Genomic DNA, 19,234 nt, shown 5'->3' on the forward strand with positions numbered 1-19,234 from the left:
ACATAAAGAAGAGAGAATTCTCGCTCAGACTATGGAATCAAAGGTGTTGGGCGGTTAGTATCGGAAAAACACATCACTCATGTTGCCACCATATCTTTAAAACGCCTGCATTGGGATCCACCTATTACGTCGACATCTGGGGTAACATGACTCGGAAACAAAGCCGAAGCCATTGCTTGGTTTGAGAAGTTTTATCTTTACTATGAACTTGTGAGAGGGTGTATCGTCACACTGAGTTGCTTGCTGTAGTGAATCTCACAATGCTAGTGGAAAACAAATGCCGAAACTGGGAGAAATGCCTGCTGAAGAAAGAGAGTTCTGCTGATGGGAAGACAATCGGGCTTACTGTTGAGGGGTAAGGGAAGTGGCCATAAAGGTGAATTGTAGGCTGATACCAGTTTGATGCTTGTTGTCACTTCTGGTAAAGGTTCCAAGAGCCAGCGCATTCGACGCTGTTGAGTAACCTTCGCAAGGAATTAAGCAAGTGGCCGACCTGTAGACAAAGGCGGCATTATTGTGCCTTGTGACTCCTCTTGGAGACGTCATTGATGTCAATAACAAAGGCGGCATTTCTGAGGTGCCCAACTCCTGTAAAGGTGCGGAGTAAACCACGAACTTTCAATACAGCTCTCTATGTACCTGCGCGTCACTCACCAAAAGTCGTGAACTGCGTCGGTGCCTGGGGCGATGGTGTCTCTAACTGAAGATGCAGCTGACTACTGGTTAGTGATTACTTGGCTTCTGAAGAACCCGTGGCAAGAGGTGATTGCTCAATATTTATTCAGAGTCATCAAAGTGAGCGCGCGGTCAATCCTTGCAAGGTTAAACTTGACTACTCCGAGCCCAGCCGGCTGTTCCGAGGCTTCATCACTGGCGATACCCCGTTCGGCCGAACCGATAAGATCTGACAGTGACTCTTGAACATTGAGCCCATGGTTGAGCGAGGCATCAGCCTTCTGGAGAGATATATAGTAATTTCCGGAATCTCAGAAATCACAAATGACGACGCTGTAATACCTGTGACAACGTCTCAATGACCTGCAGTGGCGCACGGCTGATTGCAGGAGGGGGCGCAAGGCGTATCAAGCATTCCCGTAGTGAAGCTGAGAGAGATTAGACAAGAGATTTGGTGGCCGGGTTTCTAAGCCAAGTTTCGCTAAAGCGGACTAGCGAGGAGCATGGCGAAGAAGCCGAGACAATGGCCAAGGGAGAGTTGGGGATGTTCCATTTGGCCAGATTAAAGGCGTCGGACTAGATTATTTCGTAGCAGAGAGCACGGAGAGTATTCGCCGGTCGCACTGCTCGGAACTGGTCAGCAAATACGAGCATCGTGGCTGGTTCTCGTCCTTTCGCTTTGACGCTTGGCAGACCTACCTTGCAGGGGCTGCGCTGGCCCCTCTTTCGGGGCGTGGCATGTCTCTTCGCTTTGAGCTGAATTGTCACATCACATCATTCACCGTCAATCTTGGGGCTAGTCATGTGGGAGTCCTAGTTGAGAAGGTGGTTTGTTTTGGGGCGAGGTTGAGTGTGTGTACAGCGCCTGTGATTGCGATGCCCTTTCGGCTTCTCTTGAGGATAGAACAACAATTCAAAGACCATATCCGACTCCAAATTACAGCTTATGCGATATAATGACTAACGCGCAATATACGACTCTTTTTTTCCCTGGTTGCATCCGTCCGCCGAGAGCCGGCTAATATCGTCTCGTCTCGCCGCGGGCATCTACGGAATAATTATGATCCACTTTTTGGCAGCACCTGGGCTTGCCTTGGGTCTTTCTTGTGCTTCCCTCCCCAAAGGCAGCTCAAAGTCAAGAAATTGAGGCTTGAAGTTTTTGACTGACGTTATCTTTCCTTGTCCTTTTGCCTGCCGTAGACGCAGCCGCCTCCTCTTTCTCCTAGAGTATCAGTGAGGCTTCTACCCTGTCGGTATGTGTTGTCTTCCCCCTTGACTCGGTCCCCTGATGCGTTCTGTCGTTCGTTGCTGGGACATGAACGTTTGAGTGACGACGCGTTGATGAAGCCAAATGTTCCCCTCTCAAGGCAGCGACTGCGCATTGCAAACACTTTGTCTCTTTTGTTTGATGCTGCCCCAGGCATGATAGCAATCTCTTCTGATGCTTTTCATCATATGCCGGGCTTCCGACCGTCTTGTCACCCATCACACACATGGCAGAGGCAATTGATCACGCATCAGATGCTGCTTTGAGGATGCAACTTGCATGACCTTTACTGACTCTCATCCAGATCAACTTGACTCTATTCATCAATCACACTCGCAAAATGCGTCTGACGAGATCTCGCAAGTGTCGGATAGACACCTCGCTGGCAAAAACCAGCCAAGAAGCAACCACATCAGACCCAAGCGATAGCACCGACGCCTCATCACCCGTCATCGTCGTGCTCCCCAAGTCCCAAGAAGAATCTCCCACTCATGGTCCCGCGGATTCCGCGCTCGCCAAGCAGCCCATCGTCAACGGCAATCCCAAGCTCCGGCGGCGTGCCCGCGGCAGCGGCGGAACAAAGTCTGACAAAGATTCTTCCTCACTCAGCAGAGACCCCCTCTCCAAGAGACCACGTTCCATCCCCGCCAAGAGACGAGTTCCTGGACTTTTGCAGCGCATCAAGGATCGCGCTGATATTGAGATTTCTCGTGCCGAGGATGCGCAGGAGCGCGCTGATTTGCAGATCAAATGGAAGAGAACTACGCCTACGCCGACGCCCAGTATAGGCGGCGAAGCGCACGATAAGATGGCTCAAGACACGCAGACCTGGCCTGATCAAGTTGCCCTGCAGATAAGACCGAGGGAGGATGCGGCGTACAACGGAGAGGTGGTGTATCAGCGGAAATCACATGGTCCCTTGCTCGGAAGGCTGGCATCACAGGGTTCAGTCATAACGATTGACGGAGAGGACTACGTCGAGTATCGGGTCCTGGCGAAGCTGCGAGCTGTTTAAGAAGTGAAAGAGGGAGTCGGGGTGTTTATGTCTACGATCGCTTTTGCCAGCAGCACTGCTTTTACATCTGTTTTAGAGGCTAGCAAGAATATCATCTAGCCAAGAGATTAATTTCATTCTTTAAAAATGCAGAGACTGGATGTGACACCATGAGCTACTACTAGCAAAGTTATTCTCTCAAGCGCTGATTTCTCAACCATTGTGGTCGCTAGGTTTCAAGCCCCGTTCACCGCCACTCTGGAGCGCCCGAGGACATGTGCTTAGGCAGACTCGGCTTTAGTTTTTCAAAGACGGCTGACTTTGGATTGGGAGGGCTGTCTATAATACTAGTTGATTCTTTTATTATCTTTGCCTTGTCAACGGTGCAAACTCTAGTATTGGATGTTAATGAGTTGTCCTTTGTCAAGGTGGAAGATGTCTGGGTTCGCATGAATGCATTTTAGCAGGTAGGTGGCAAAGGCGACATGGTATCTTGAACTGTTGCCTGTAACTCAGTTAACATCGGTGGCCACTTCATAGGTAGTTATGTTTTCTTTTTCTCTTGAATGTCTCTTGAATGTTGGCCCTCGCATTCTCTGTGGTTGCCTGGCCTTGTGGCTCAGCTCAAGTTTGCTACCCATTTCATTGTCACCAGGGCAACAATAACTGTCAAAATGTTGCTGCCTGTCTATGCCACGCGAAATCACCGTCTCCCAAAGCTTGATGGATTTACTTTGGCTATTTGTAGGCCCGCCTAGCAAACATTGTTGTTACCCTGCTCCACAGCTCAGAGTGAATACTCTGCCCCAGCCAACCATCCGTTTGTAGAATGTCCATCAAAGGCACTCAACTCATCCGCCTCGATCCTGGCATCAGAGAAACTACCATGCCATGCTTTCTCCAGGAAACATCTGATCAACCAACAGCGGCCCCACATCCGAGTTCAACCCCACCAGTTCAAGCCGGTGATTTCCAACGACAACAACTGCATAGTGGTACGCGTGGACCGTATCCATCATCGCTGTCATAGGCATACCCTCGAAAGCACTGACAGATCGAAACACGCTAGTCGTCATCCTAAAACGGCATGAAAGCATGCCTTCCGTACCATGCCTCGTAAACTGCTCTGGGTCCTGCGCAGTCGACACCCCTCTGCTTCTCTTCTCTTGCCACCTGCAGGCGTCTAGCCACTCAAGCACAACCCCCCTCTTAGGACGCGGAGCTCCGGTAAGTGGCCATTGGATGTAGTCTTCTTCTTTTTTGTTGAATTCGTTTCGGACGGAGATGCGTGTGAACCAGCGCTCGGAGCCGAGGACTTTTCCTGTTCCTCTAGGATGTGTTGAAACCGGGAGGCGGATCAAGTCCTGACATAATGAACGGTGCTTTAAACTTATGGCACGATATTTGGTGTTGAGGAATGATGAGACATTATCTCGGTCGAAGCGTCGATGGAGTGCCACGAGGGGCTTTCAAAGAACGATGGAGAGTAACGATGGCAAAGTTGAGTGCATTCTAGAGCAAGCAAGAAGTGCGGCTACGATTAGGTGAGGACCAAACGAATCATTTCGAGATAGCAGCATCACATTCCCGCCTGACCAAGAGCACGTGCTTCCTGCCAGCGACCAACAGATCAAACCAGTTGTTTGCCCTCGAGTTGAAAGCCTTCCGGCACCTAAACACTAGAAATGATATCCTGGAAAGCCTTCTCCCCTATGATAAACGTAGACAGCGCCGGCACAGCACCAGGCTGAACAGGGAAAGCAGACCCATCCACAACTCGCAGGTTACGAACACCCCTGACTCGGAACTTGGAGTCCAGAACAGCCATGGGATCGTCGTCTGCTCCAATGGCGCAGCTTCCAACGGCATGATGAGAGTGAGCTTGACCGCGGAGGTAATTCTTTTGCCAATCATTAGTACATTCGACGTCAGTAGCGCAAGGTCGCAGTTCACTAAAGGTGTTGTTGGTCAGGTTGTTGAACAAGGGTCTGACAAAGTTTATACCCTCAACCATTGACTCCAAATCAGAGTCATTTCCTTCTTGGAAGAAACCGAGGTGAATTTCAGGAACGTCTCTGGGGTTTGCGGATCGAAGCTTGACGGTGCCGTTGACGTTGCGTGGGTGAAGCTGCATCAGGCCACACTCGAATTCGTTCTTGTTCCAACCTGGCATGCCAGGCCAGAAGCCGATAAAGTTCATGCTTCCACAGTAGAATTGGAGATCACGGCCGCGAAGTGCCAGGGCTGTTTTGTAGAAGAAGTCAAAAAAGCCAGTAACGGGTTTGGCAAAGGTTCCATACAGAACGGCCTCGTAGTTGTCTTTGACGTTCCAACGCCTGGAAGATGCTTCACGACGGGGATGCCAAACTTTTTCAACTCGGCTGACGGTCCAATACCGCTCAGCTTGAGGATTTGAGGTGAGTTAAAGACACCTCCAGCGATGATGACTTCCCGGGTAGCAAAGACTTGACCTTTTACGCCCTTGGACTGTGGCTTTTGGCGTGGGTCGGCTGCGTAGAGACTCTGACCTTGAAGATACTCGACGCCAATGGCCTTTGGTTCCTTGTTCTTGGCATGTGCATCCGAGAAGAGGACTTTGGTAACGAGGGTGTGTGTCTGAACGGTGAGGGGGTATCGCCTAGCATCTGCCAGAGTGTCACGGATGTAGTTCAGTGGGCTAGACCGCACGCCGTTTCTGGAATGAGTATGTGGTGTAATGACACCCATAAACTCATCTCTGTTGGGATTGTTGGCATTTATATCTCGACCTAGCAACTCGTACAGTGACTTTCCCGTCTCAAGTCCTCCAAGGGAGTTGGAAAAGTAGGAAGCAAGAGTTGTGAGGTCCGATCGGTTGAGGGCCCAGCCGTGATGTGCTTGAGAAGTGTCGAGATAACCAGTGAATCCGTGAGATGGGTCGCTTCCATTTTGGATATAGTTACATCGTTCAAGCCGGATGAAGTGCTTCCGCATGTTTTCGACAGACCAGTCTGCATCGCCAGTAATAGCAACAATATCTCTCCAATCTGCATCAGCGGGCAGTGCAAGAGAGGCGGCATTGTGCATGGCGCAACCACCAATGGTTCCCGCGCGAGGGTAGTAGACGCCCAGGCGTTTGGCACCTCGAGGGGGATCCAAGCCCACGTAAAATTCGCCGTTAGTCTGTTGCCAGGTTGTGAATTCGTACCCAGCGTCGATCTCGGGTGTGTCGCGGGAAACAAAAAAGTCCCACCTGGTGAGGGGGTCGTTGATGGCGGGCGTATTGTTGTACACCATGTGAGAATTCTTATTGCTAAATTGGTCGTCGCCAGCATCAATGAGAAGGACAGAATGACCGCTGCGTGCGAGGTTGGCGGCAAGAGGACCGCCACCAGGCCCAGATCCTACGACAATGTATTCGTACGACTTTGGCTTATCCTGGGAGGCTTGGGCCAGAGCAGTGAGGCCCAGAAGGGTAGTGAAAAGGCGCATGTTGTGAATTTTGTAACTCGAGGATGTGGTAGATGTTGCCTTGTAAATGAGCATGTAAGAACGGTTGTGGCAGGACTCACAGAACTGGCTGCTGGTCGCAGCATATATACTGCTCCTCCCTTCCCCTGACACGGAACTTTCGGAGTTAACTCTTCTACTGCGCATATGAAAAGACCGAGCATCGAGTATTAGCATGCTTTTAGACGCGTTTGCTGGCGTCATCTGTCGTCGCAAGTCGCTCTCGATACTTGATCTTGACTATACAAGGGTTGACTCCTCAGTTTCTCGTATTACTACGTCACCTTGGCAATTACTATAGGGGCGCATTGCCAAAGTTTAAAACCATGACCAAGTTCTTGGTCCTCGTTGGCTGGGTTCCGACTTGCGCGGCAGATGACAATATCCCACATCCCACATCCCACATCGCTCGGGCAAATATCATTAGGCACGACTGGAAGCGCTTTTAACTGGATGATCGCATGAATTATATTAATGTAACTAACTGGATAAAGGCAATGATCTATCCCGGACTTAGAGAGACCTTAACTCCATCACCAGCATCTACTCTAACTTTTCCGCAGTTCGAGTACCTACCTATTCTCACCATTGTTCCCCTTCGTCAATGACGTCTCCAGAAGAGACCACCAACCACAATAGCAAAAGCCACAGCTCGACTGCTCTCACCATGCACGGTGCCTTAGCTCATTAGTACAAGACATCAGGCCTCAAATCTCCGACGTGATCTTCCAGGCCAAGAGCTAACTTGGGTCTCTCTCCGCCCTGGGACTGCAACTCATATCCACCCTCTGACCCGATCAACTGCATCCCTTCCTGCGAGCTGAAATATCCATATTTCTGCTGGGTTACATCATTTATATCGGCTTGAACTTGGCCTGCCACAGACTTGATCTCGCCATAACGGAGCCTGTGGTTGCGTAACGGCGACAGCGCCTTGTGGATGTGACTATTCGAGCTGCCTCCCTGTAGTAAGGGTGCTCCGAGGGCTCTCGCGACTTCGAACGCGTCAAGTGACACCTCACGGCCGAGACGACGCCACCCAAGCAGCAGAAAAGCAATGATCAGTGCCTGTAGAACCATGCACGCCAGTGTGATCGCCAGGTACATGTAGTCGCTCTTGTAGGCGCTCAAGACCTCCGTCCTCTGTACCGTGAGCTCCTGCGGCACCACAGCCGTGCGGTTGAAGTCCGAGTAGGCGATGGCGCTGCGAAGCATCAGCTCGCGGGCTGTGTTGACAATGTCGGCCGTAGGATCCTCCCACGTCATGGTCCAGTTGCTGTAGGTCGATCTATCCGAGTTCAGGTAGTTGCTGGCTGCTTGTCCGGTCGCATTGAGGATATACGGCACGTTCGTGTTCCCCCCTAGACGGAGCACGGTGTATGAAGTGTAGAGGGAATTCAAGATATAGAAGAAACCTCCGAGCATGGTCTGTAGGTTGTCGGAACTTCCAGTCTCGTAGATCCCGTCCTGGCGGCCGGATGAAGGTTGTCCAAGTTCGAGAGTCTCATTCTGGCCCAACTGCCAGTTCTTCAACGAAGCAATGCCATCTCTGACGGTGATGGGATATGCGACTGTAGCTGGACTCAGCACACACTCTCGATGGGTCACATTTCCGTCTTTTGTGGCCTTTGGCTTGTACATGACAGTTGTATTGATCGTCTCGCTGTATTCTCCGAACCTGACTGAGACGTTGAAAATGATGATTTGATTATTCGTGCCTGAGCGGGAGGGACTAGAGATTTGATTGCCAGTGCCAGCACCCATGAGATTGGAAAAGTTGTAGGGCCGGTGTCTTTCGATGCAGCTCACGTCGAAGCCAGGGGCTGGCAAGGTAAACGCGCATGTCGAGTTCGTCTTGCACCCTTCGATGGGTAAACCAATGTCGTCTCGGTTGGAATAAGCACGGCTGACGTTGCTGAAGAGCGGCGTGAGGATCTGAGGTCCGGTGGTAATAAGGCCAACGGAGCTAAAGTCGGTGGGGAACGAGGCATTCGAGACGTCGACGTTGACAGGAATAGACGAGGGCCCGAATTCTTTTATCGTAACAGAAGAGGCTCTCTGAATCAGTGGTCCATCGAGGATGCTGATTGCAAGCGAAACAACTGCAGCAATGGCGAATTTATCGAAGTAGGGATTCGGCCAAAATATGGCAGAGATGCGGCGCTGGATGTCCAGGTCGAACTGAAGCTTGTGGAGCTCAGCCCCTTTTAGAGCTTGATTCCACCATGAGATCTCGTAGCCGGAGTGAAGTGCAACAGCGAGGCAAAGGTTGGCGAGGCTAACCGCAAGCGAGAGGAGGACGGACACGGGGATCGTTCGAGATGGATAGGGCCAGGCTGTGATGTCTTCTCCGTCAGACGTGAAGAGGATAGCGGCCAGTCCTACGCAGCATACTGCGAAGCCGAGTATGCTGGCAAATGCGAGCCAGGGGGTATGTTTCCAAGAGCCTGGCTTCCACGCAACGCCGTGATGTTTGGCCTGGGGCTGCATTACAGGAGGGTAAGAATAATAGAAAAAGATGATATGAGGTTAGGGAGAAAGAGAGGATCGCTTGAGGAGTGCTGGCAAAGCATTATATCGCCAGCTTATTTCCCATGAACCGCACCAACGCATCAACCGTTAACACGCCAAGTAGGTTTAAACCCGAAAGAGAAATTAGTCCCGATGCACATTTTCAGCTTTCTCCAAGCCACCATCTTCAGCTAACCAATAATGGATAAAGCGAGCAGGCAGCGACTCCAACGGTACATAACCGAGGTGAGAATCCTTCGACTCACAGCCTTATCACGGTTATGTTTCCGAATGAGTTAGCTGAAACGTTCTAGAGCATCTTGGCGCGCTTGTCAGGCGTATTTATGGATTTAGCGAGCTGCCACGCCTCTTAATCGCCAAGTTATTGCTTTGTTGTTGAGAATCAGGCTGAGCATATATCTGTTGTGATTGGTCAGTAAAGTGTTTAAATGTAAGTCCACGTCAAGGCCCTGGACCCTGATTTCACCGCTAAGTCAATGCGGATAGGCTTTATTGTTGCAAATCAGGCTGAGGAGTTATCACCTGTAATTGGCCAGGGAAATCTTTCGAGATCAGTCCACTCCGGTCCCTTCAGCCTAATTATGGAGTAGAGTCCGCGCCGCAAGCCCACTTAGGCTGAGCCTCAAACAGAAGGACTTTTGGGCATTGGACACATTCCCCGCGTCAAAAATAGCGGCTACATGTTCATAGCTCAGGTTCCGAGACGCGGAACTACTCATCAAGTTCCCTGACTCGATGGCAGATAGATCTGCTGTAGCGCGCTGTGCTTTGATTCGGCAGTACAGGATTATGACTGTGCTAGGCTACTGCTATTTCTTGACGATATCGTTGGTAGTAGAATTAAACATCTTTAGGCTTCCTAGGGGCTAAGATCTAAGGTCTAGCATAAGAGGTAGTAAGATCTACGACTCCTCTTGGAGACGTCATTAATACCAACAACCAACGATAGCAAGAGAAGGCCAGCTTTGTAGATATTAGAAACGCTACTTTCTCCCGATTACAGAATACGAAGATGGCTTTTCGTTTGAGAAGTACCTTGGAGCTGGTATACTCTATCAAGTTAAATTGTAAGCTCTCAAGAATAGAATCGGAAACTTGATAACCCTAGTAAATTCGATGCTGTCAGATCTTAGGACTGAGGGCATGATATATGTCACAGTACATCTAATGTAACTACCTTCCAAGATTGTGACGGGGTCCAATCGCCTGCCCTCTCACTTCAACAGGTAGCCACCCTCAACATGGATAACCTGCCCAGTGATGTAATCGCTCTTCATGATCCCCAAAAACATTTCAGCAACATCCTCCGGGCTACCAATCCGATCAAGCAACGTCTTCTTCGCAAAGATATCCTCGCCCTCCGCACCCCATGCGCTTCGGACCATATTTTGCAATAGCTCTGTCCGTATCGCTCCGGGAGACATCATGTTCACCCTGATGGGCTTCAAATCCACAGCAAGCCCCAGGGCCATGGTGCCCATGCCCCCTGCGGTAGCTGCTGTTACGCTGTGCCCTTCCATGGGTCGATAGTAGGCTACGCCGCCGGTAAACGTGATGGATGAGGTATGAGCCTTGTTCATGTAGCCCTGTGCTATCTTGCAGAGCAACAATGTCCCAGCGATTCTCATCTTGCCGGCATCAATTACGTTTGCCTCGGTCGCATTTTCCAACGTAATACCAACTGTTCCTTCACCGGCAGTGCTAACAATGTGATCAAGCTTCTCCTGACCGCCCACCGTCGCAAATTCGAGAAGGTTGGTGACACTGGCCTCGATGTCGTTTTTTAGATCAACAACATGTCCGCGGACACTGTCCTTGGCTTCTGGGTATGTCGATACAAGGCGGCCCAGGGCATCGTCGAGCTTGGACTGGCTTCGGCCGGCGATTACAACTTTCGCACCGTATTCAAGGCAAGCCTCGGCGACGGCGAAACCAATGCCGGATGTACCGCCGACGATGAGGACTGACTTGTTTTGCAGTTTGGAGAGGTACTTGGAGGCTGATGCCATTGTGAAGGATAATGCGGAGTTTTCAAGTGGTATGAGAGAATGGTTATGGGGAAAAACGGAGGATTGAGTTCAAAGGTCAAACAGTGCTCAAGTCAGGATGTAGTGAGGGGTCAATGGGTATAAGGTATCTGGAGACCAGTATTTATGACATTTATACTGAAACCATTTGGAGCAAGTCCATCTAAAGACGCCCAAGGGCCTTCCCAAAGTCCGCCAAAAGCCTATTCAAAGTCCGCGTTAAGTCCGCTCTATGTTTGCCATGGCTTGATGAAACGGCAAAGACTTGGAACAATTTGCCCGCATGAAGAGCCATCCCCCGAGTTGTAGAACATCAAGTTTCGCTACAGACTAACCCTCAAGCCATCGGGCTTTGATTCGTTTCCTAGAGGGTTTCCTGATCACCGAGTGTACGTTTGTTGCCGTGGAACTTGTGATGCCATCCTTTTGGGCTTGATGTTGGTTGGGCTTCTCTAAGCCCCCGCAGGACCGAGATCCAAGCACAAGCTTGGGCGGAGATAACGAGTCTTAATGCCGGCACATGTCGAGAACTGTCTTGTTTGTTGTGTTGGCTGATGATTTCTTTTGGAAGCGTTACCGAGTTCACAATCGGACGGAGATAAGGCGGAGGCAGTTCTGCAGATGTTGACAATCCCACTCGTTACTGACTGCACTCTGGACATAGGCTGATTTGGAAATGGGTGATATTGATCCCTCATTTTCATCATTTACAAGAGCCTCCATTGCATTTGCAATACACTTGGCGTTTGAAAGAGTCCGTTCAGGAGATTCCATTTTGTTTTGGCTAAATTTAGATTCTTCATGGCAGGGGAATCTTTACTGTTCCGATTTGCACCATCAACCCAAACATATCAGGCAAGCCGTATTCCTCGACAATCTTTCCATCAACAATCTTGTACAGATTCATAGCCGTCATCTGAATCGCCTTTCCAGAAGGAGGTGTGCCGAGAAAAGGACCAGTATGTGTCCCACGCGTTGTGAATCTCGCTACCACTTTGCCACCCTCGCAGACCGTCTCCTCTACCGTCCACTGAATATCGGGAAAGGCTCCTCGCATCATGCCTAGGATCTGCATGTAGCCTTCGAGGCCTTTGAGTGGTTTGCTATCGAACGGGACGTGGAATTCGGCGGATTCGTCGATGATTTGTTCACCGAGGGTGCGGTCTCCGGAGTTGATGAACTCGACGAAGCGATCAAAGGTTTTGTTCGTAGACATGTCTGAGTGGTTGACTGGTAACGATGATGAAAGACTGGTTGTGATGGAGTTGGGAACGTGGGAGGGACTTGGCATTGATCTTATAGTGTAGAAGAATACGACCACATGTGCATGTGTCATGACCTTCGGCCCGATTTGTGATATTCTTTCTCTACTTATCTATTCCCTCCGGGTTCGGTACTTTTACCCAAAAGTGCAGCGCAATGTCTACTCAACGGCAGGCGGGCTCGACGACTTACAACACGTTGTGCACATAGGAAGTGGAATTGTTTTGCAACGCTCATCGGTCAGCTTCCAAGATTTAGGGCAGAATATTCTTAGGCTGGGCTTCATAAAGTGGAAGTTATTTCTTCCAGCACTCTCTTCGGCTTCCAGGGATGACAGACTGAGCCCACAGTAGGGCGTGCAATGACCAATCTCGCTGGGCGCTATTTACTCCTTACTCTCTCTTCAAATATCCAGGAACTGTGGCGAGAAACAGTCCAGTCCCGAGAACCGGATGAGCCAGTGCGTAGGGCGTAGGGCGTAGGGCGTAGGGCGTGAACCTTCCTCGCAGATGCTATAGTCGGTCTAGCTCGACCAACGCTTCAATAAACATGTTCCCTACATGCCAATAAACCGTGTCTATCCGCATATCGAACCAGAGAGTTGTATTAGCTGGGCGACTTATCAAAAGGCCCCATGAGAGCACGGGGGCTTTGTGAGTATGTTCGGGCTTTTTATGGAGCGAGTCTCTTGTTCGCCATATCTATAGGAAACACGTCCCGACTGACTAAATTGGTAAGGCGCGAAGTAAGTAAGCATGAGGAGCTAGGAAGTGGTGAGAGACGCACGAAGTCTTGCTAACTATGGAGCACGCCGGTGAAGGAAAACCGGGCTGGTCGTCACACACAGTTTTCTATGGGGTGGGCTGCCTTTCACCTGGAGGGGGAGGCCTGTTTTTCTTTTTCTTTTTTCTTTTTTCTTGCAGGGATTTTCTTCTCGCACTATGCTTTCACTGCAATTTTAACTAGAACTGAGATGCTGAGGTGTGGGTGGGCGCGGATCCCATTCGCTAATGTTTGTTCTTGAGCCAAGAGTTATTTCAAATTTTATCGTAGTTGCTATTGGGAGGAATAGCATTATCGAATCACCGGAGCAAAGGAAAATAGAAGAAATGATGATGTTAAACAAATGTGTCTATTACGTGGAGTCTTCTACTATAGGCGGCAGACAGACTAAAAAAAAAGGCTACTATATTAGCATTAGGACATGATACTATGATATATTAATATTTTGTTTCTTTATATAGTTGAAGCCTGGCCCTTAATGGCATGACAATGGAGCCCGAAGACCGATATATAGTCTATTACGTGACCTATGTTATTAACTTGTGTTAAGTGCTTCGTGTCCAGAGTACTAGTGCTACATCCAGTCGAAAGAAACCATAACGACGCATACTACGTTTGTGCGCATGAGAAATAGACCTTCTTTGTCCTGCTCGTCAGCCAAAGTTCCAAGGATGAACTTCACAGAGCGAGGTTGCCATTGCTCCTGCCTTCCATGAATCACAGACGCATCTCTCATAGGTACGACTTGCAGGACTGATGAACTTTGCAGGGCAACGTGAGATTCTACTCCATAATTCACGCTCCGGGACGATAGGAGAGCAGCGAGAAAGTCAAGCGCGAAAACCAAGGCAGCCTAATGCGTAAGGCGCACTCAGCGTAGACGTCGTATTAAATCATGGATGAGGTGGCTTCATAGCATGATTTGTGAAACTAATACTTATCATTGCCTGGCTGGGAGTCCGGATGTGACCTAGTAGACCCATTCAGCAGACGATGCTCGCGAACAGGGGGTTCGTGTTGAGGCGAGCAAAATTCACTGGAATTTTAACCCAACACGAGTCATCGTTCTCATCGGCGGGTCGGCCCGTTACCCGAGGGCTGTGTGTGCAGGGCAGGGCCTTGCCGTAACTTGTGCCGCGAGGATCAAAATGATTTACAGTGGACAGCAACATCATTTCACTGGAGAAAAGAATATAAACAAACATGCAATTTTTAAAGTATTGTGTATTTTCTACGTGACCTCTATTCTCGACCCATATGGAAGAACCCAGCGACTCAATATCTAGTTCTCCTTGTCAATCAACAATCACAAACTACTACACCCTCTTAATGCATCTCACCCTTCTCAACTAGCCCGTTGGTCATAGCCGCTAGAATGTCACAAAATACCCAGTCCTGGGCGCGTCGCTCAATCTCTAGCAGTCGCTCAGCCTCCAACAGCTGTTTCTCAAGTCTAAACCAGGCATGCCAACCGCAGTCAGTGTCGACGTCTGGGATCTTCTGAAAGGGATCATTGATCAGAAAGGGTTTCTCCCCAATGCTTGCAGCCCAGAGCTCAAACTCCTTTGACACGGCGTTGTGCTGGCGGGTCATGCCCACCTCAAGCTCGCTGATGCGCGTCTCGGCGAGCCTAATCCCGTCGCGAGTCTTCTTTTCGCACTCAAGGAACCACTTGTAGCGATCTTCAGTGATCAACCTTACCAGCTCCTGAATCTCACTGACTGCGATGGATACATGATCATCCTGGGTCTTGGGACCGAGGACTGCGCCAGGCGCCACTTGGTAATGGAAGCTGAAGTTGGGAGGATAGGGGGCAAAGGTGCCGATGTGCAAGAACGCCCATCTATTCCCAAGTCTTTTAGCGAGTCCCAGCTGACAAGGGGCACGGCAGTTCATATCGAGCTTTTCAGTCTCGTTCAGGTACTTGAGCTCATCCCTGACCATATAGACTGTCTCAGTCAGCTCATCGTCATGTCCTTGTTTCGGATGCTTTGGCGGGCGGCTTCGTTGCGGGAGCAGGACAATGGGGAGGTGCTTGCCTGCTTGCGCTTGTACAAACTGCCACCTGAGTGATAGCTCTCGGTCGAAGTATTGGTCAAAGACATCCGTGTTTTGTGCTCTGTCGAAAACGAACTGGCCGTCCTGGGCTGCCATGATGGTTGAGTGTTAACAATCTTGGCTCAAGAGAAAAGGTAGGTGCGGTAACAACAGGTCAAAAAGTGACTGATGGTTGGCTCTTCCAAATGTAAGGTGATATGTGGAAAAGTTAACATGGTGTCAAGAGTTTGGCCTTTTATAGAAGAGAAGGTTGTCAGGGATCGGTTGACAGCGCGGCTACTCTCATTGATTAACCGTGGTCGTTGGCATGTTCGGTGATGGAGTATTCAACCATCCACTGTTCAAACAGCCCTCTTACTTCTAGATTAGAACTGATCAACTTGAGAAAAGTGTGACAAGATGTGGGTTCATGAGTGTGCAGCTTTTTGTACGCGGCCGAACAAAGGAATAATGACGTGGCGCCTAATAGCAACCCATGGTCGCTCATTTCAAAGACAACCAAGTGCCTTGTTCGTGAATAAGATCGAACGTGACGCACAATAGCCCAATTCACCAAATTCCATAAATGGACATCACATTTTATCTTGGAGGGGCTACCTTTGCCGTCAAAGGACCAATGACTCTGAAACAATTGGAGTACAGTTACAAGACGCTCGCGCTGATCCTTTTTCACTCTTAGGGAGAACTCCCAGGGACTTGAAACTTGCGCACTACGTGGCTTGTAGCTCCAGGGCTGATTAACCCGGATAAAATTCTATCCACACCTTCATAGGCGGTATGCTTCCCTATGTTTAGATAATCTTCAAAACTTGTGACTTGGCGCTATCAAACCACCTAGTGTTGTCCTGGCATTCAGGGTGAGGCTGCGATGCACAGTCCCCACGCGCTCGCAAACAGGAGGCTCTCCAGCTTCCATAACCCTGACAATAATAATAGCCAAGGGTCCCATTAACACAGCAAGGTGCTCTCCGTCGTTGACCGGAATTCTCTTGTCAGGCGGATCGTTACAGGTCTTACTGGGGATAATTCCGACCCAGATTCTGGCTTCCAGCGTGGGCTGGATGTAGTCGGACCGGAAAGCGTCAAGGTATGTGTACTTGCCAGTTGCTGGGTCAGGAGCCTCTAAGGTGATGGTCTTGGCTCTGACGACTAGTTCCGCGGACGTGATCATTCCCAGCTCGTCCGATCTCGCGGGAGAGCAGTGAACGCTGAGGATCTCGGCGAGGAAACCGCCTTGATCAAGGAAACTGGCCCTCCCAGAGACACTAGCCCATGACCAGGTTGGCGCAACATAGCTCGATGCAGTTGATACGCGAACGCCAGGATCATGACTGACATACCAAAAGAGGTCGGCCTGGAGGAAGTTGGACCAGAACCCTGCTATGGAAGTTCCCATGCCGATTTCTTTAAACATCATCTCCCTGCCTCTGTCCACCGCCGGTCGCTCACACGCGGTCTTGTCCGAAACTTGGAACTGTCACGCCAGAGCTGAGAGAGCACTCCAGCTTAAATACTTAGCTTATCTTAGCCCTTAAAGCCGCTTTACTAAACCCCCGAAGCCGCGGGTGGAAGGGACCCACTTAACCATCGCCGCGGGAAACAAGGCCAGCAACAAAGCGAGATTTAAAGCCCGCGGCGCGAGGCCAGATTAAGACCGCGGCCTCAGGATATGATTGACGTGGAACGATAAGGTCCGCGGTATCCGGGACAGGCGAATGCTGGCGAACAAACGAATTGAATTGGGCACAGTGTACATCAATTTCTTGGGAGACTTTGGTGTTTTCAGACTTATTTGACCAGTTGATCAGGCTCTTGGCACCATGACAGACATGCAATCCTCCCCTCCGTCCCCTTGCACGTATTTTCCTTTTCTTTTCCAAAAACTCGCTCCATGTCGCCAAAACACTTCATCAATGACCCGGGGCAGCTGGTCTATTCGGCCCTCCGTGCTGTCACACTGACCAACCCCAGCGTCGGGCTCGATGCCGCCAACAAAACCATTTACATCCGGCCGGGCCATGGCCCGCAGATACAGCGTGTCAGCCTCATCTCTGGTGGCGGTTCCGGTCATGAACCCTCTTTCACCTCCATGGTCGGCGCCGGCTTGCTGAGCGCTGCTGTGGCGGGCACCGTCTTTGCCAGCCCAAGCGCGGAGCAGGTTCGTGCCGCCATAATGGCCCGCGTGGACCACAATGGGCTTGGAAGCCAAGGCTCCGAGAGCGGCCTTTTGGTCATTGTCATGAACTACACCGGCGATGTCCTCAACTTTGGCGTTGCCGTCGAAGCTGCCAGGGCTGCCGGGGCCAACGTCCAGATGGTCACGGTAGGCGACGATGTTGCTGTCGGGCGCTCTCGCGCTGGCAAGGTTGGTCGTCGTGGTATTGCGGGAACAGTCTTGGTCCAAAAGATCAGCGGCGCTCTCGCTGCTAGGGGCTACAGCCTCGAGAAGGTTGCACATGTTGCACAGCTCGTTGCAGACAGCACCGTTACTATCGGGGCCAGCCTGGAGCATGTCCATGTTCCCGGTTCTGGAGAATCGCCCGATGGTTTGGGAGTTGGCGAGGTGGAGATTGGCATGGGAATTCACAACGAGCAGGGCTGGAGCCGTGAAAATATCGAACTGCCGGCTTTGGTTCAGAGGATGCTGGGGTATCTGCTAGCTCGCGACGACCCTGAACGGTCGTTTGTGGATTTCGGGCACCCTTCGGCTGGTGTCGTCCTCCTAGTCAATAACCTTGGCGGTCTTAGCCCATTGGAACTGGGAGGCGTCGTATCTGAAATCGTTTTGCAGTTGGACACGGCATATGATATTCGCCCAATCCGCATCTTCAGCGGCACCTACATGACAAGCTTGGATGCGAGCGGTTTCAGCATTACTCTGCTCCGTCTTGAAGATATCGGCATCGATAGCGTGAGTGCTGTTGATCTCCTTGATGATCCCTGCGAAGCACTCGGCTGGACGGCTGCAATTAGCAAAGCAACATGGGAGGCCGATAATGTTGGTGTCAGGGATCAAGACGCCGCCAGGAAACCAGACACCCGACCAAGTGGCTTAACACTAGCCCCCGAGCTCGCCGAAGCGACGCTGATGGCTGGTTTAAGGTCTCTTATATCATCAGAGTCGGAAATTACGCGGTTTGACCTGGTCGTTGGGGATGGCGACTGTGGCACCACACTGAAACGGGGTGCACAAGGTAACTCAGGGAGCGGAATGAACCCCAAACATAGATTGAACCACTGGCTGACTTAAGATATCCCCCCTGTAGCTGTTCTTGAACACGTTTCCAAGCATCGTTTCTCCGGAGACATAGTGGTCGACCTCGCAAATCTTGTTCCAGTTGTTGAACAGTCCATGGATGGAACTTCTGGAGCTCTTTATGCCATTTTTCTCAATGCTCTAGTTGGCTCTCTAAGATCACTTGCACCTGGAAAAGCCACGGCACAAGTTTGGGCCCTCGCCTTGTCCAAGAGCTGTGATGTTCTGGGAAAGTACACACCCGCTCGCCCCGGGGACCGAACGGTCATAGACGCCTTGTATCCCTTTATCGAGGTGCTCGGGCAGATGGGAGACGTGGAGAAGGCTTCAGTCGCTGCGATAAAGGCCGCAGAGGCAACGAGAGGCCTACCAGCCAAACTGGGACGGACGGTTTACCTTGGCGGTTCTGGCTTCGAGCAGGTGCCGGACCCTGGCGCTTGGGGCCTCGCCATGTTTTTCAGTGGACTAGCTAGTTATGAGCTAGAGTAAAGAACTAGAGCCTGCCTCTTACTTGAGTATTCTGAGAAAAGATATTAATCGTGCTCGGAAGTGTCACATCCAAGCAGCTAGGCAGCGGTGATCTTTCTGCTAGGTAGTCATAATCTGCCTAGGGAGCCGTGGCTGCCTATTCAAAGGAACAGACATCCTTCATTTCCCTAGCTATCATTTTGTCTATAAAAGAAAGACCTTCCAGATGAGTTAGAGATCAAGACCTTCTATGACTTCTATTCCATCCTGAATGCGACAGGAAGTCATTACCTAGTGTGTGAAGATCTACGAGCACATGATGACAGGCCACTCGTGACCTGCCCTAGTAGGTCTAGGCAAAGCCGACGTGGTTGAATTGAGAGCAAGGAAAGCTGGATGTTGTAGGCCCCCTTCATATCGTG

At 50.6% G+C, this 19,234-nt stretch overlaps 8 protein-coding genes across 8 annotated transcripts; 2 read left to right on the forward strand and 6 right to left on the reverse strand.

The window, feature by feature from the left end:
* Window positions 1-2,282: 2,282 nt before the first annotated feature.
* On the forward strand, window positions 2,283-2,957 carry MRS44_010956 (uncharacterized protein; the record flags this gene model as incomplete). The annotated part of the gene is made up of 1 exon (XM_046269023.2): window positions 2,283-2,957. One exon carries the CDS (start codon window positions 2,283-2,285, stop codon window positions 2,955-2,957), a length of 675 nt encoding a protein of 224 aa, XP_046135396.1.
* A 1,651-nt stretch (window positions 2,958-4,608) lies between these two features.
* MRS44_010957 (uncharacterized protein) lies at window positions 4,609-6,407 on the reverse strand (the record flags this gene model as incomplete). Its single annotated transcript, XM_065619540.1, has 2 exons — window positions 4,609-5,272; window positions 5,323-6,407. 2 exons carry the CDS (start codon window positions 6,405-6,407, stop codon window positions 4,609-4,611), a joined length of 1,749 nt encoding a protein of 582 aa, XP_065475612.1.
* Window positions 6,408-7,112: 705 nt separating this feature from the next.
* On the reverse strand, window positions 7,113-8,915 carry MRS44_010958 (uncharacterized protein; the record flags this gene model as incomplete). Its single annotated transcript, XM_046269022.2, has 1 exon — window positions 7,113-8,915. One exon carries the CDS (start codon window positions 8,913-8,915, stop codon window positions 7,113-7,115), a length of 1,803 nt encoding a protein of 600 aa, XP_046135394.2.
* Window positions 8,916-10,171: 1,256 nt separating this feature from the next.
* MRS44_010959 (uncharacterized protein) lies at window positions 10,172-10,966 on the reverse strand (the record flags this gene model as incomplete). Its single annotated transcript, XM_046270760.2, has 1 exon — window positions 10,172-10,966. The coding sequence occupies one exon, from the start codon at window positions 10,964-10,966 to the stop codon at window positions 10,172-10,174; it is 795 nt and encodes a 264-aa protein (XP_046135393.1).
* Window positions 10,967-11,783: 817 nt separating this feature from the next.
* MRS44_010960 (uncharacterized protein) lies at window positions 11,784-12,200 on the reverse strand (the record flags this gene model as incomplete). The annotated part of the gene is made up of 1 exon (XM_046283446.2): window positions 11,784-12,200. One exon carries the CDS (start codon window positions 12,198-12,200, stop codon window positions 11,784-11,786), a length of 417 nt encoding a protein of 138 aa, XP_046135392.2.
* Window positions 12,201-14,356: 2,156 nt separating this feature from the next.
* Window positions 14,357-15,184, reverse strand: MRS44_010961 (uncharacterized protein; the record flags this gene model as incomplete). Its single annotated transcript, XM_046270777.2, has 1 exon — window positions 14,357-15,184. The coding sequence occupies one exon, from the start codon at window positions 15,182-15,184 to the stop codon at window positions 14,357-14,359; it is 828 nt and encodes a 275-aa protein (XP_046135391.2).
* Window positions 15,185-15,890: 706 nt separating this feature from the next.
* Window positions 15,891-16,484, reverse strand: MRS44_010962 (uncharacterized protein; the record flags this gene model as incomplete). The annotated part of the gene is made up of 1 exon (XM_046283445.2): window positions 15,891-16,484. The coding sequence occupies one exon, from the start codon at window positions 16,482-16,484 to the stop codon at window positions 15,891-15,893; it is 594 nt and encodes a 197-aa protein (XP_046135390.2).
* Window positions 16,485-16,979: 495 nt separating this feature from the next.
* Window positions 16,980-18,833, forward strand: MRS44_010963 (uncharacterized protein; the record flags this gene model as incomplete). Its single annotated transcript, XM_065619541.1, has 2 exons — window positions 16,980-18,282; window positions 18,340-18,833. 2 exons carry the CDS (start codon window positions 16,980-16,982, stop codon window positions 18,831-18,833), a joined length of 1,797 nt encoding a protein of 598 aa, XP_065475613.1.
* Between the last annotated feature and the right edge of the window lie 401 nt (window positions 18,834-19,234).

Source organism: Fusarium solani (genome assembly GCF_023522795.1).
Source record: "Fusarium solani strain SB1 chromosome Unknown bctg00000007, whole genome shotgun sequence".
In the NCBI taxonomy this organism is placed as follows: Eukaryota; Fungi; Ascomycota; class Sordariomycetes; order Hypocreales; family Nectriaceae; genus Fusarium; species Fusarium solani.